Below are 15,922 nucleotides of genomic sequence, written 5' to 3'. Positions count from 1 at the left end.
AAACTGTATATCTTCCACTCAGCAGCCACGCTAGCAGATGATGTGTGGACTGCTGGCTGGCAACCCTAACCATCTCATGCAGCTCTCTCGCACATGCAGAAGCATCCCAACACACACAACGAATGGATTCTTCAATTACTGGCCTCCTGTCTCATCAGATGTTCCCATGAGCAGGGGTCAGGCTGCAGAGAGCGTGTGACAGAGCACAGTCCCCACAGCATCGCTGTTAACTATCCCTCTGAGATTACAGCTTTACCATCTTAGCGGCCAGGGTTATTCAAACAGAAACTGTAAGTTAATCAATCAAAGGCAGAGGCACTGAATGGGACATAATTTGGGGGCAATTGTTATGATAATGCGGGCTGAGCAGCTGGGGCGGATGACGATGGGGTTGTTGAGCGCAGGATTCAGGTGTCAATCGCAGGCCCATACAGGGGAATCTGATCACTGACAAGGCTGTGTTTGACTCTGTCTGTCAGATGCAACACTTAAAGAAAGAAAGACGACAATCCTGGAAAAGTTAAACCGAGGGGAAAAAAAATCGATATTGTTTTAAACCCAAGTTTCATTTGCAACCAAGTTTACTATTTACTGGACTGGGATCAAATATTAAACTTGGATTCTGCGTCCAATTGTCCCCTTCCCTCCACGCAGAATACTAGATCTACAAACACAGCAATTACTATTTTTGACGCAAATGCCACTCTTTTGAAAATTCCAGCAGACAGGGGAGGCAGCTGGGACATAAGAGACCTGGGTTCTATTTCCAACTCTGAAATGGACCAGCTGTGTGATCATGGGCAACACACACCACACTGCTCTATGCCTCAGTTTCCCCTTTGTAACACAGAGGACAATAGTTATACCCTGCTTTGTGACCAACAGATGAAAAGCACCACATAAGAGTGAAGTATTTAATACGACCCCAGGAAAACCGAGAACACATCCTAGCTCTGTGGAGAGGGAGCTCAGCTCTATAGTGGAAAGTTATCTGCAGCATGTTTGCAAGGGTGTAGATACACATCATTTAAAACGCACACACAGGGGGAGTGAAGAAAGGGTCTGCAGTGTCTTGACAGATTATTCTAGGTCACATGGTGGCTGGCACACAGTGGTTAAACAATTATGTTAACCCCAACCCGTACATCTTTAAATCTAAAGGAAAGAGCTTGGAGAATTAGCCAGAGATTTGGAGCGAGGAAAAGGAGGCGGGAGAGTTTTCTATTGTGTCTGACAATGGGCCACTGACTGAAAAATGGCTTTTAATCTAGACAGAGCATATGCCAGGCCTGCTGAACAGAGCAGGTGAAAAGCGCTTCCTATCCCAGGCTAAAACCTCCCAGCTCTCTCTCTCTCAGGGGTCCATGGGCAGACAAAGCCCTTGCCTTGCCTCCTCTGTGTGTTTCTGTACATATTTTATCTGAAGTGTTCCGCTCGCTGGACTTTCTGCCTTTGAAAGTGGTCAGCAAAGTTCCATCTGCCTCTCTGTTTTACAGGCCTTCAGGGAGGGGCAAAAGTAATATACAAAGGTCTAATTTGCTGAGCACACCCCAGTTCAAGTCAGTGGGAGCTCAGCACCTCTGACAAAGTCAGGCCATGAACTGACAGTACTATGAGATGGCAAAGATCTATGGACCTAAATGATGTGAAATGAATGGACAAGATGGATGAGGTAGTATGTTTTATTTTCAACCCTTTTTTGTTTGCAGACCCCTAAAAACTTTCAAATGGAGGTGCAAACTTGGAAATCCTAGTCTGCGGACCCCAGATGTCCACAGACCGAAAACCACTGTTTTATTGGACTCACTTCTGTTGGTGAAAGACACAAGCTTTCAAGTTTACACAGAGCTTTCTGTCCCCCTCACCAACAGAAGTGGGTTCAATAAAAGATATTAACCTTGCCCACCTTGTCTCCCTAATATCCTAGGACCAACACAGCTACAGCAACACTGCCAATGTCAAATGAAGAGCCAGCCTGTATGTTTAAGAGGTGTGCTCTTCAACAGAAACCACCAGAATACATCTACCCACTGGCTTTGCTATGATGCAGGTATTCAGAATATTCAATGTACTGCAGGAAGAAAATCCAGACACACGTCAGCTTTATCAGGGAAGCATGGAAAGTTTTGTTTAATAGGAAACATGGGCTCTCGAGTAGGGAGCTAGGGCCTGGGTGAATTTGGGAGTCAAAGCCTGGCGGAGGGGGAGCTGATGGCTCCTTTGGCATGCCAATCCAGGAAACAGATGAGCGAGCAGCTGTAGAACGAGCTTAAGCTAGCGAAGGCACACTGGACAGGGCGAAGGTATGAGACACCGCACTGCAACAGGATGCCGTCGGAGCCTGACCTTTCCCCCCTGCTCCGCTCTGACCCCCTTGGGGCTCGCTCTCCTGAAATCTGCCCCTGCTCTTCACTCATCAAGTGGAACAGGCTGAGAAGGGGGGCATCTGGAAAGTCTATAGCTCCCATTCCTTGGGGACAGACAAACTACAGCGTCTCATCCCTCTCCCCTTCATTCAATGTCACAGCCGTCTCCCTACTCTGCTCCTCCCCTCCCCCCCACCTATGCCTAGGGAGGGGTAGGGAAGGGAGTATTGTTAACTCTCCCCCCCCAGCACAAGTCCTGCCTGACCTTCTGCCCTTGACAAGAGACTCACACACGCTGTTTATGCACTGGTACAGCTGCTCTGGAGAGGCCGCTCAGACACCAGCCCTTTCACTCATCTGATTAGAATTGTAAAGTAACTTTATTTCGTGATTTTTTTTTTCCCCCTAGGGGGAGCTGAGCATGTTACGCTTATTACCGCTCACTCACTATCCAGCATAAACGCATTAAAGAATTAACATATTTATAATCTGGCTTTCCATTTACTGAGCTCCTCTCCTCCCAGATTTCTCCGCTACCTAAATCCAAAAGTTGGTAAAGACATTTGTGCTTCCAGCTGGCCAAATTTAAATCTTCGGTCAGGCTGGGATTTTACCAGATGGGTCTCCAACAACAGCACAGTGAAGTAATTCCATAGCTTGTATAACCAAGGGGTTGGGGGGGGGCGGGTATGTAAACTGTCCTAAATATGGCTTTGGTTGTTGGGAAGGAGTAGCAAAGCACAGACCCAATGTGGGGGGATATCTGTAAACCTGATCAGAGAGGTAACTTTCCCTCTGACTGGCCAAGGTTTGAACAGAGTTCTGCGATTGTGTTGCCAAAGCGACCAAAACTCGCCCTCCGCTCACCGTGAGTCCTCTTCTGTGGTTCCAAAACTTACACCCCCTTTCAACAGTTTGATAGGTTGGGAGAAAGATAGGGTGAGATTACAGGTGAATGATTGTGGGGCCCATATAGTTTCATCAAGTTTAAGGCCAGAAGGGACCAACAGATCATCTAGTCTGATCTCACATATAGCACAGGACATTAATTTTCACGCAGGTGCTCCTATATTAAGTCAATGACAATTTCCACCAACGAATTTCTGTCCTCAGGAAACTAAATTGTGAACCACAGGGAGAACAGGAGAGCCTGAGGTGCCACCCATTGCTGGAGGCTTCTGCACTGGCAGGGAATTGATGAGGCAAGACAGGCTTAGATGATCCCAGCAGGAGATCCACACCCCATGCTGCAGAAGAATCAATAACCCCAAAGTCCCTGCCAATCTGACCAGGGGGAAATTCCTTCCTGGCCCTGAATCTTGCAAACCATTTGACCTTGATCTTGAGAGCGAGACAGGCAGCTATGAGAGGATTCTCTGCATGAATGCAGAGCACTGGTCCACCCCATCCCATGGCCCATCCCAGCAACAGCCAGTCTGGGATGCTTCAGAGGAAGGCAAAAAATTCCCTCCACATCTAAGGATACAAACTGCACACCGGTGAAAAAATTCCTTGCTGACTCTGGCTGCAGGTAAGCAGCTGAAGCTCTGGGGCACGAGATTTGATTATAGTCACTATCTTAATGCAGAGCTGCAGCTGCTGTGAGCAAGTCAAGGGCAATCCAGTTTTCCCCATGCCCATGAAGGAAAGGGATGAACAAGAGGACACAGATTACCAGGCCAGAATTTCTGACACTGCAACGTCTCCCAGCCCAGCCCTCTTCCAGGGTTTCACAACTTACTCCCATTGCCACAATCTGAATGGTGGAAGAGAAGACTGGGTGAGATTTCAAATGGCTGATTCTGGGGCCCATATAATTATTTGGCTTAGAGATCACTCTTCACAACAGGGAGCACGCTTCCCCTTTGGGTCTGGAAAGCTCCTGGCATACTCTGGGCACTATCGAAAACAAACAGCACCTTGATTGCTTGATTTTGGGGGTGATTCTATTAAATTTGTAGATATTAAAAGAAAAAGATGAATGCTGAACATGTCTCTACTGAGGATTTTTTGTCCCATGACGATGTACCTAATAAGCTTCATAAAAAGCACTGGCTGGTATTTTTGAGAATTTAATTTGTGGGGGTTCAAGTGGTCAAACCATTCATTCTTTGGCAGGTGGGAAATTATAGATCACCTTATAGCTCTGAGATTAGCAGAGAGTTCAGGTGTGAGTTTCACGTGATCTTTGCTAGTGAATTTCAGATTAAAAATGCCAAGAGCTTTACTGATAGATGTCATTATCATTCTGGCCATCTAGGCTCCTGAGCCGCCTTGGATGATCACACAATGTGGAACTGATTGCAGCTGGCCGCAGAGCAGGCCCCTCTGCAATGGAAACCTGAGTGAATATCAAGCTAATCTTCTACCGTCAGGAGCGCTCCTGGCTCCTTCTCAGCTGCGGCTTTTAGTGTTGGTTCATTACCAATTCATCTTGTTTTAATTACAGTATTAACCCTGGGCTAATTAATATGGAAACGGACAGGATTTCAGATACAAATGGAACAGCGATTATACAGCAGGCCACATTCTGCAACCTCAATAGGTCGCTTGGTCAAGACTGCAGCCCTTCCTTTCCTTTCCCAGAACCCCCATGCCATATACCAGGCTGGGAATTGCAGGCAACCCTGGAAAGTGGGAACAAACACCCTTATCTTCCATGGTGAAAAACAAGTGTCGATATCCAGGGGGAAAACTAAAAAGAAAACCATACAGCAGCGGTTCCCAACCTTTTCGAGTGTGCGGACCTTTTCAACCTCTAAATATTTTGTGGACCACCACATGCTACTAGTTTTATTTGAAATTGTACATTTCCTTGGTGAGGATGTTTTTTTTCTTTTCCGCAGACCCCCTGAAGTAGCCTCGCGGACCACCAGGGGTCTGCAGACCACAGGTTGGGAACCGCTGCCATACAGGAATCCAAGTCAAAGCAGGGCTAGTGAATTCAGAGCCTACACTCACCTGATTGTTAGGCCAGGTCTACACTACAGAGCGTATGCCGGCTTAGCCCCCCCAGTGTAAACTCGGCATATGCCAACATAAGGAGTTTGGCAGTGTAGTAACACCACCTCCCGAAATGACATTAGCCAGCCTGACAAGCGCTTTCTGGCATCACAGGGACATCAATCCTGGGGGTTTTGGAGGCATAGCTTTGTCGTTAACAGGGGTGAAGTTTTCCACACTCTTAGCTGACCTAGCTATGTTGGTGTATGTTTTAAGTGTAAACTAGGCCTCCGAGAGAAGATATTGTCCAGTTTCCATAGAATCTCCCTAAGCAAAGGACATAGTCGCGTGAAGGGACAGGATGTGCTCTGCACAGTCACAGTCTAAGCATGTCTCTTACTAAGGCCATTTGTATTAAGTGACCAGTGATTTTGGGGTCCCCAAACTGAGACATCATAAAAGGGTCTGATGTCAGAGGACAGGTGCTCAATACTTGCTGAAAGTCAGGCCCTTTAAAGCAGTGGTCCCCAAACTTTTGGGGTCACGCCACTCCTCTTATCTGGACTGGACTCCCCCCAGGAGCCATGAGGCCTGGGTTGAAAAACGGGGCTGGGAGCCAGGGCCAGGAACGGGGCCGCAAAGTCCAAGGCTGCAGCCGGGGCGGAGATGAGGGCACAGCGGGACTGCGTGACACTTCCTCTCTGTCCCCATGGAGGCTGGCTCAAGCCCTACGGTGGCACCCCTCTCCAAAGTTTCCTCAAGGGGGTACGCCCCACAGTTTGGGGACCTCTGCTTTAAAGGTTCCTGAAACTGGGTGCCATAGAACTGAAGCCCCCAAAAGTGCTAACTGCTTCTGAAAACCTCAATCTACAGTGCAGCAGGAAAGGCATTTTCCACCCAATTCTTGCTTCCCAAACACCTTTTCTTCTGCCTAGCACTATCTGTTACCAGTAGGACAACGGGAGGGTGATGGATTGGAGTTTTTAACTGGAAAGGGCAGAGAAGGAGACACTCACATGATATCTATGTGAAGAGAGGAAATGGTTTATCAAACAGTCATGATGAGATGAAAAAAATCAAATTCAAACAGTCTCTCACAGGCTCAGTGTCAGGATTCTTCCTTGACCTACGTTTGCTCGTGTTCTGTCCTAAGGCCTAAACAACAGAGCAGCCGCACCTTCCCACGGAGAGACTGTTCCAAAGCTTGAGTTCTCAGTCTCAGGAAGCATTTCCCACTATTCAGCTTCAGGGCGGGATTTTCAAACACACCGTAAAAGCGCAAATCAACAGGACATGTGCTCTTAAGTCACTTAGGTGCTTTTGAAATTCCACCCTGAGCTGTCCTTTCTCAGTTTCACACCAGAACTCTTACCCATCTGCTACGATACTTATCTGGCCACCATGACCATAGTATCAGAGCTCATCACACTCCAATGTATTTCTCCTCACATCCCCTGTGAGGCAGGGAAATACTACCATCTCCATTTTACAGGACTGAGGCACAGAAAGGCTAGGTGATTTGCCCAAGGTCACACAGGGCAGAGCAGGGAATTAACCCTGTTCTCCTGAGTCCAAGGCTGGCACCCTAACCACTGGACCATGCTCCCATGAACCACACTCAGTTTCTCTCCTTCCTTGCTTTTGACACCTTTCAAATATTCACAGGCTCCCCCAATTTAGTCATGCCAAGATCCAGCTTTCTCTGGAGCTCAGCTACTGGAGCTTCCTTGATTGTTGCTCTTCTCCAAAATCTCTCCTATCTGAGAGGGTCAGAACAGCAAGGAAGCCACAGTTTGCAGCAGCAGCTGGAAGATGAAAATGCAGCTGATGGTTTCTTACAGGAGTCAAAGGGCTTCTGCCCCATTTCTGACCAATGAGGGCTAGCTGGAAACCCTCCTGCAGTGATATGCAGGTGGCAAGAGCTGCTGTTTCACCCAGGTGAGAGTTTGGAGGCTCAGGAGAGGATGGGAGCATTTCAGACAGACGCTGACTCCTTGTCTGTAAGACTGAACTGAGCATGTTAACACTGGTATGGGCTGCCAAATCTTCCCTCTGGCGTGTGAACATACTCATTTGTGGTCAAACCTCTTGGGACCAGACCCTTCCATTGAAAAACAACCCCATAATCCTTCACAAGGAAATGGTTTCCATAAAAAATCCACGTGCAAATGATAGAAGTAGCTCCTAGGAAACAGTTTTGCCTCCCAACTGACAAAAGCAGCTATCATAAATTGTTTGTGCCCTTTGCTACCCATCACCTCGCTCTGAAGGCTCTAGCTGGAGTTCTCGGTTTCCATCACCACTGCTGGCAGTGTGGGCTAGTGGCTAGAGCAGGGGAGTAGGAAGTAAGACTGCTGCTACACACTGAATCAGTGTCAGGCTTGGGCAAGGCACGTAACCTCTCTGTGGTTTGGTTTATCCATCCATAAAATGGAAACAACTACACATCTTCCAGGGGATTAATGAGGAATCACTGTATACCCTCACGAACAGACCACAATAGAAGATGGCATCATGTTTGCAGGGAGGGGGGGGGGGGGGAAGAGATGGGGAAACTGCAGCTCAGAAGCAGGGTCTTCTTTTGAATGGGAGGCTTTGGGAAGGCAGGTAGAGCAGCCAAGTCTGAGAAATCTCCTTGAGGGCAGCTACTTTGTCCTGCCAAAGGGGCATAAGTGTCTCTGTCCTTGCACCTGCCAGCACTCTCCTCTCCTAGCTCAGTGTTTCTGGCTTTTAAAACTCGCCATCTCTCTGTTCCGCCTCACTCCGACTTCCCAATGATCAGTGAGTTTCCCTGCTTATCGAGAGAGCCATCTGTGTTACCAAGGTCACATCTGAGGAGCGACAAGTCTATTCCCCCACTCCACCAGCCTCTCCCCCATATCTGCCTGCCAAGGGCTTATGGGGAGGAAGCAGCCCAAAGCACTGAGCCAACTTAGAAGCAGATTTGGGGCTTTACTCACCATTATCAAATTCGTCTGGAATCTGTAGGGAAAGAAAAGAGATGGCTGGTTATTCTTCTTTTTTTGACTCCACTACATTACCCAGCATGGCTGGAGACATGCTCACAGCTATTTGCCTAATTAAGAGAAAGATTAATCTCTAAACATATGAATATTCAGATACATCTGTTGGCTGGGGCACAGCTGCCACCACCACCCTCTCTCTTACCAAATGCACACCCGTTAACATTGCCAGCATGTTAAGCTCTGAGGTCTTGTACCGAAGGCAGGCACAGCACTCCAGCAAGGCCAACTGGGCTTGCTCCCCCAGGAGGAGAGAGGGGATGAAAACTCCTGATGCCAGTTAATTACATCAGCTCTTTGTGTAACACAAGAGGACCAGGCTGAGATGCCCGACAATCAAGAGGGCCTTAAATGTTGCACATTTCATATATAAGCAGCACATCTATTGCAACAGATGATTCAATGCAACATATCACAATGAAGGAAGGAATATTTTAGGTCCCATGGACCCTTTGCTGAGAACAGCTGAAACCATAACAGGCAAGGACAGAAAACTGAATATCTGATGACAGAGAAATACAGGGACAAATTCTGTGCTTATTTACACCCTGACCAACGCCACTGAAACTGACGTGCCTGGACCGCATCATGCACCAGTGGCTCAGGGAAACTGACTTTGAACTCCACTGAGATAGAGAAAAAGCAGTCTTCGTGTGAGCGATGCAGGACACTGGGGTTCAAATCCTGGCTCTGCCACAGACTTTGGGTATGTCACAACCTCTCTGCACCTCAAATCCCACATCTGTTAAATTAGGAATATAACCCCTCCCCCGCCTTCATCCAGTTCAATCGGAAGCTCTTTGGAACAGTGACTGTAACTGTGTGTCTATTCAGCGCCCAGCACAACAGGGTTCAGGTCTCAATTGTGGCCTTTAGGCACTACCATAAAACAAATAATAAATGTCGCTTTGCTAAAGGAAAACCCCACGGCAATGTCAAAGCTGTTTGAACCCCCACGTTTCTTTTACAAAGAAGGGCAAATCTTTATGAGGAAAAATTAGCTAAAATACAGTTATATAAAAAATCCTTATCTGGTGATGTACCCAAGACACAGGAAAAGCAGCTCATCACTGGAATTCATTAGGAAGGCTGGCGGACTTTCACAGTTGCTCTAACGAGCTCTTTTGTTGTAGTAATACAACAAAAATCTGGAGAGTGAATTCAGGGGGGAAGGGGCATTTCCTTGAGGTACCTTCATTTACTGCCCAGCAGGAAGGCCATTCTGACGACATCTCCCACTGGTGAGCATTGTTTATCTTGGTAGAGAGATTTGAAAAGTTTGCCACACTTCTATTTAATCAATATTTGTTTGCACTAATCACTGTAACCATTCTGTTTTCACATCCTACAATTTGGTCCAATTCCTGGGATGGTCAGGCTAGGTTTGAGGAGATGCAAATGAGTTCAGAGACACTGTCACATTTGAACCCTGGCTCCCTATAGAGAATACAGAGGTTGTGAGCTAAATAAATCAATGTACTTCGATTGCAGTGTCTTTTGGGTGGCAGGGACAATCTTTCTTATGTCTGTACAGCACCTTGCACAAAGTGGTCTTGGTCATTGATGGGGGAGGGGGCACCTCTAGACACTACTGCAACAAAGAATAAGAATGCACCTGGATGAATGAGAGGTGCTTGGTATTACAAAGAAAGAGACAGGTTGCAACTTTAGTGATCAGATTTACAAAGTGCATAGATCGCGCAACGGTTCCAGCCCAACCACTTGCCTGGAGAGGATCCTTGCATATAAAGTTCTAAGGACTCTAGGCCTGTCTTTAACTGTCTGTTCCTCACTGAGGCTAATGTGACATCCACCAGGCTAGCTGCCTATGCCTGCACTGAGCAACTGGACCCTCCACCCCCATAGGTAAGCTTGCCCTTTGGCAGAATTTCTTGTAACTTCCAGGAGCTAGAAGTGAAACAACCTGGCTGTACATTCGACTGCATGGCCCTGTAATTGTGTTTATAGGATGCAAGCCCGACCCCCAGGCCAATCAGGCATGGGTGTGCTAGCCAAATGACCTAGCCAGTGTCCAGGGTCCAACTGCCAAGAAGGGGAAGAGGCATGCAAGTGCCTGCAAAGCTGCTCCAGCCTCAAGATTGAAGTGAATCACCCTCCCTTGCCCCCGAATCTGTTGCCTGAATCAGATAATGAGCTCTTTGGGGCAGGGACTGTGCCACGGTGGGTATTTTGTAGAATGCTGAGTATATTTTACAGCACTGTGCAAACAGCTCCTCACTCCAGAAAGTCCCAAGAAGCTCCAATCATTCTCAAGCTGTTTCCCTGCTGCCTTTTGTGGGCCAGACACTCAGCTGTTCTGCTTCTAACCCTTGTCACATCACACCAATGGATTTCTAGTAACTGACAATATATTTACTTTTCTGAGCAGTGGCAAGCGGTCACCGGCAATTCAGTCGCCATAACAGAACCCAGACGGCGTAGACAGACTTCGTACTACATACAGCTTCCTTCCTCTGCCAATGCTCTCCATTTCAACAGCACACACACAGGCGGTTTTCCAAAAGGATCCGCTGCTCAAAAATAAAGTCTGCTGCCTCCTTGTCTGTGGCTGGGCTGTTTGTTTTTAGTTGTAGTTTATCACAATCATCTCCCAGAGCCTCACAAATACTAATGAATGGAAGGATTGTTTGAAATGCCCATACTTAACCCTTTCGTGCCTTTTCTCCTGAAGAAGAAATGAGGCATCTGCATGTCCACCCTGTGCTCTTTCTGAATCTGTGCCATCTCCTCAACTGCACAAACCTATACAGCCAACTATTGCTAGGGCCAGTTTTGGGATTTGCTGATCACCAAGTTGTCAGGATGAAAGAAATGGCTGTTGGGTTGTGAACTCCATCTCCCCCACCCCATGGTCCTACAACTACAATGATTTGGTGTCAAGTTTCCTGCCATTACCAGAGAGGAAAGTCAGCTGGGGCACCCAGATAAGCATGCTGACGGTGCCCGTAACAGTGAGATGTGGGAAACCTATATAGCAAACACAGGGTACATTCCCCACTGGGCAGACAATCCCAGGGCAGGATGTTAAAACACAGGAAAGCAAGAGGTTTCTTTTTTGATTACTCCTGCTGAGTGCTACTAATGCATCTCTAGGCTACTCAGGAATCAATCAGCAGGATAGTTACCCTATGCACTTCCACTTATAAATGGCATCTCACGCTGCACTGTAAGGCCCCAGATAACTGTGTTGCTCTTTAAAAATAGAGCGCACGCGCGTGCGTGTATGTAATGAGTTTGCTGCTCATGAAAGAGGAGGAGCATGAGGTCCACTGGCCAGGCTTTTAGGAGGAGGCTGTGTGAACATCTTTCAGTTCAGAAAAAGTACCTCTGTCACGAGTATCTGGAAAACCATTTCAGGATATGGGAAGCATATGCAAAGACCTAACAGTCAGTTTAATCCCCCTTTGAAACTGTCCAAGACTGCAAGAGAATGGAGAGGGTACCTAGCTCAACCTGTAGCAGAGGACATTTCCGAAGCAAGATCAGTGAATTATTTTAAGTGCAGACCCAGCTGGTGTGAGCCTGGTGTTGACTCCACAGTGCCACCTAATGAGGAAACTAGCCTGAGAAAGCAGCAACCTCAGAAAGTAACCCAACTGGTTTAGAAAGCAGCAATTTCAGAAAGTAACCCAACAGCTGAGAACTGGGTGGTGGAAGGAAGCAAACCTGGCACCCTTCTTTAAACTGGGAGCTTTTCCTTCCAGACTGCAATTCCACCAGTGGTGCTGGAAGCCTGGTTACACATCACTATAACCTGCAAACCAACCCCCTCCGTGTCACAGAAGGTATTGATCGAGTACTCAACCTGTATTGTATAACACCATCATTTTATAAACATTTGGCTCTCAAAACACACATTTCTGAGGTCTTTTTCTGTGGACCGCGCAGAGCTGACTACAGAGAATGGAAGAGGTCAGGGGAAGAAGGGCAGAGCAGACAGACGAAGGGAAGGAAGCAAGAACAAAACAAAAACAGGTTGTTTGACACTGCTTTAGGAAGCCAAATGCTTGGACATGTCAGGAGTCAGAGCCTGTTTTGAAAACCCCAATGATTATTGGAGAGCAAGTTGGCAAAGACGGCATGGTGCCCATAAGTCACAGCCCCTGGCCTATGGGAAGAGAAGATGCATGTTTGTGGTGGCATGCCCTGGACTTCCAACACTCCACTCCTGGGAGAACCAGGGGCATAAGGTAATTTTGGCCAGCTGTCTTCGGCGGGCCTCACGACAGTCAGGAAAGAGCAAATCCAATCAGACGTTTTTATTTAGGCTCCAATTGAGGAGGTCAAACAGTAACAGGATTTATACAACTGCTTAAGTGAGACAACAATCCCTCAAGGTGCAATTCCCCTGGTGTGAATGTGAGCACTACGTCAGCCATGCCACTGAAAGGAAAACTAAGTCCTGCTCATCCGAACCCCTCTCCCTATTTAATGTACCTCCATGTGAGGAGGATGAAAAGGGCGCACAGTTGACCCTAAAGAGCCATGGAAGTGAATGGCCCCCACAACAGCTGTCAGGAGAAAACACACAATGTTCACTTCCCAGAGAGCTTTGCAGCACGTCACCTAAATCACAGATATAATGAGGTTTAAATTACTGTATCAATTGTTAAAGTGAGGCGAAAACAGTGTTGGCAGTAACTGGAAGTCACCTAGAATCACAAAATACTCTTGAGCATTAGTAGATAAAGCCCAAGATTAGCAGGATTATGGTCTACTGGGAGACAGAGGTGGTTTAAACCTGAATAAATGGAAAAATCTAATAGTGTATGTGTCAAACTGTGTGCTGCCTGCATGTAACTGATGTCAGAAAAACCCCTCAAGAAGGAAATTCCACCCAGGTTGACACGTGTGACCAAAGAGCCTTGTAAGGGATGAGTGAAACATGCAGCCAGATGAGCTCTTTACCGGTGGCCAAACATAAAAGCCACCTGCCGTGTAGCACCAAAATTGTGCCTTTCCAACTCCCGGTGCCAGACGGCAAAGATGAAGATTTGCCAAAATCACCCTCATCGATTGTATCTGCAGCAGCTGGTCAGAATTCAGAAGTCAGGGTGGGGAAGCCTTGACATCTGTAAAACAAGAGTTACGATGAGGCAGGTGTTTTCCTGCAGCACACTGCGTTCTCTGCTGTGAATTCATTTGCAATGTGAAAACCTGTTCACTAGAAACAGGATTAGGATTCATCAACTCATTTCATTTTGCAGGGATTAGACCTCAGCTGGAGTATTGTGTCCAATTCTGGGCATCACATTTCAGGACAGATGTAGATAAATTAGAGAAAGTCCAGAGAAGAGCAACACAAATGTTTAAAGGTCTGGAAAATATGACCTATGAGGGAAGTTTGAAAAAAATGGGTTTGTTTAGTCTGGAGAAGAGAAGAGGGGACATGACAACAGTTTTCAAGTCCATAAAAGGTTATTACAAGGAGGAGGGAGAAAAATTGTTCTTCTTAACCTCTGAGGACAGGACAAGAAGCAATGGGCTTAAACTGCAGCAAGGGAGATTTAGGTTGCACATTAGGAAAAACTTCCTAATTGCCAGGGTGGTTAAGCACTGGTATAAATTTCCTAGGGAGGTTGTGGAATCTCCATCATTGGAGACTTATAAAAGCAGGTTAGACAAACACCAGTCAGGGATGGTCTAGAAGATAATACTTAGTCCTGCCATGAGGGCAGGGGACTGGACTAGTTGACCTCTTGAGGTCCCTTCCATTCCTACGATTCTGTGACAACAGGAGCACCAATGAAAGGTCAAACGGTAGTGGGCAGGACATGAACCAACAACCCTTAAGTGAAAGGCACAGCATCCAATAATCACCGCTCCTGAAGGCCTCCTCGTATCAGATCCTTGATAAGATTACAGATGTATCCGGTCAGGATTTCAATAATGAACAGGCAAGCCCATTCAGACCATGAAGTGTTCCCAGCCTTAGAGAAAATAACTGTCTGAATTTGTTCTGCTGTGAACTCATGCTACTCCTTCTCACATATTGTCTGCAGGAGAGCTTTATGCCTTCGCTGGAGCAGAACTATATGTAGTGATGACTGAAGGCTGCAGTGTAAGTTCAATAAAAGGAAAAGAAACTGGAAACACATGGTGGAAGGAAAAGCGCTAAGGAATTTATTCTGTATTATCAGGAAGTACTTTTGGCACCAGTCAACCAGGAATCCTGCAGATCCCTTGTTTAGCAGTCTATGGGCCTCCCTTCAGCCACACATAACTTGCCTTAATAGCAAAAATAAATATTTTAAAATAAATTTCAGAATATTAATTCCTAAACTTTAAATCTGGAACTGCATTTGCTCCATCTGTTCTATTCTGCATAGGTTCTTATCCCACATTCATTACTGTAGCATCTGAATGCCTTCTAGTCATACATTAAACAACTTGACTAGAGCAGGGTAGACAATGGATTTTTTGGTTTTCTTGGCAATCTGAAAAATCTGGGGAAAAAATAATTTCACATCGAACTGTAAGGCAACGTTTTCAAAGTTTTTGGTGAATCAAAAATATAAAGAATAGTTTTGGGGTGGATAAAACTTTTAGTCATTTTGATTGAGCAATTTTTAAGCATTGAATTAAAAAAATAAAATTAAAGTTTCCGAACAAAAAGTTGGTCAGCAAAATCACCACAAGTTCACAAAATGTTCTGGAGTCACCATGTCTGCATTTTTTTGCTGGGAAAAGTTTCAGTCAAAAAAATTTCACCCAGCTCTAGATGACTCACATCTGTACAAGCTTAACACAACATATGGCCCACCTACACTAAAAAGAATAAAGAAAATGTAATGGTTAAAACCTAGAACCATATAGCTACCATCTAGACTAACACCTTTAGTTTTGTGGAGGATGACAAACTGTGGTCAAAGCAACCAGGCTATATAGCCGAGGTACCCTGAGCTACCTTGGCAAGTAGCCTTTTTTAAAAAAAAATTCTTCTTCTAAGAGCGTTTCACCCTACCTCCATGATTCCATAACCACTACTGGACTACAATTAGATTTTTAAAATGTGGTTAAAATCTTGTTTAAAGTCAGCATAACTGAGGTTTTTCAAAGGTTGGGGTGGTGGAGGCCTGGGACAGGGGGTTGTGATTTCATTCTGATGTATGATCCTAAAATAAAATGTATCTAAAGCATATATGCGTCTTTGGGGCAGAGAGATAGATGAAGTAAGGCACAGCAAAGGAGTTTAGTCTTCAGATCTGCATGTCCAGAAGCTCTTTTTGCTATCACGTATCTAAGGTGTTTATACAGCCCTCATCTCTGTAGTATCTGAGCAGTACAGAGTATTTAATGTATTTATCCTCACAACCCCTGTGGGCAGGGCTGTTATTTTCATTTTGCAGATGGGGAACCAAAGCACTGAGAGACTAAGGGACTTGCCCAAGGTCACACAGGAAGTCTGTGGGACCCAGGGACTTGAAGCCAGATCTCAGTCCCAGGCAAGCACCTTAACCACAGGGCCATCCTTCCTCTCACTCAGCTCTGCTTGTCCACTTGCAGTACTCCAATGAGGAATTAACAAGCTCTTGGAAAGGTGGACTCCCTTCTAGATTTCACTTAAGT

At 46.2% G+C, this 15,922-nt stretch overlaps 1 protein-coding gene across 1 annotated transcript in view; it reads right to left on the bottom strand.

The window, feature by feature from the left end:
* Nucleotides 1-15,922, bottom strand: part of TIMM50 (translocase of inner mitochondrial membrane 50) — a 46,929-nt gene that overhangs the window by 16,432 nt on the left and 14,575 nt on the right. Inside the window, exon 4 of the mRNA XM_067556762.1 lies at nucleotides 8,270-8,291. Coding sequence (XP_067412863.1) covers nucleotides 8,270-8,291 — 22 coding nt within the window. The remainder of the gene's footprint in view (nucleotides 1-8,269; nucleotides 8,292-15,922) is intronic.

Source organism: Emydura macquarii, unplaced genomic scaffold, assembly GCF_026122565.2.
Source record: "Emydura macquarii macquarii isolate MOO-44397 ecotype Brisbane River unplaced genomic scaffold, CSIRO-AGI_Emac_v2 contig_1790, whole genome shotgun sequence".
NCBI lineage: Eukaryota > Metazoa > Chordata > Testudines > Chelidae > Emydura > Emydura macquarii.
The sequence above is the reverse complement of the archived record's forward strand: the minus strand, read 5'-3'. Positions and strand labels throughout refer to the sequence as shown.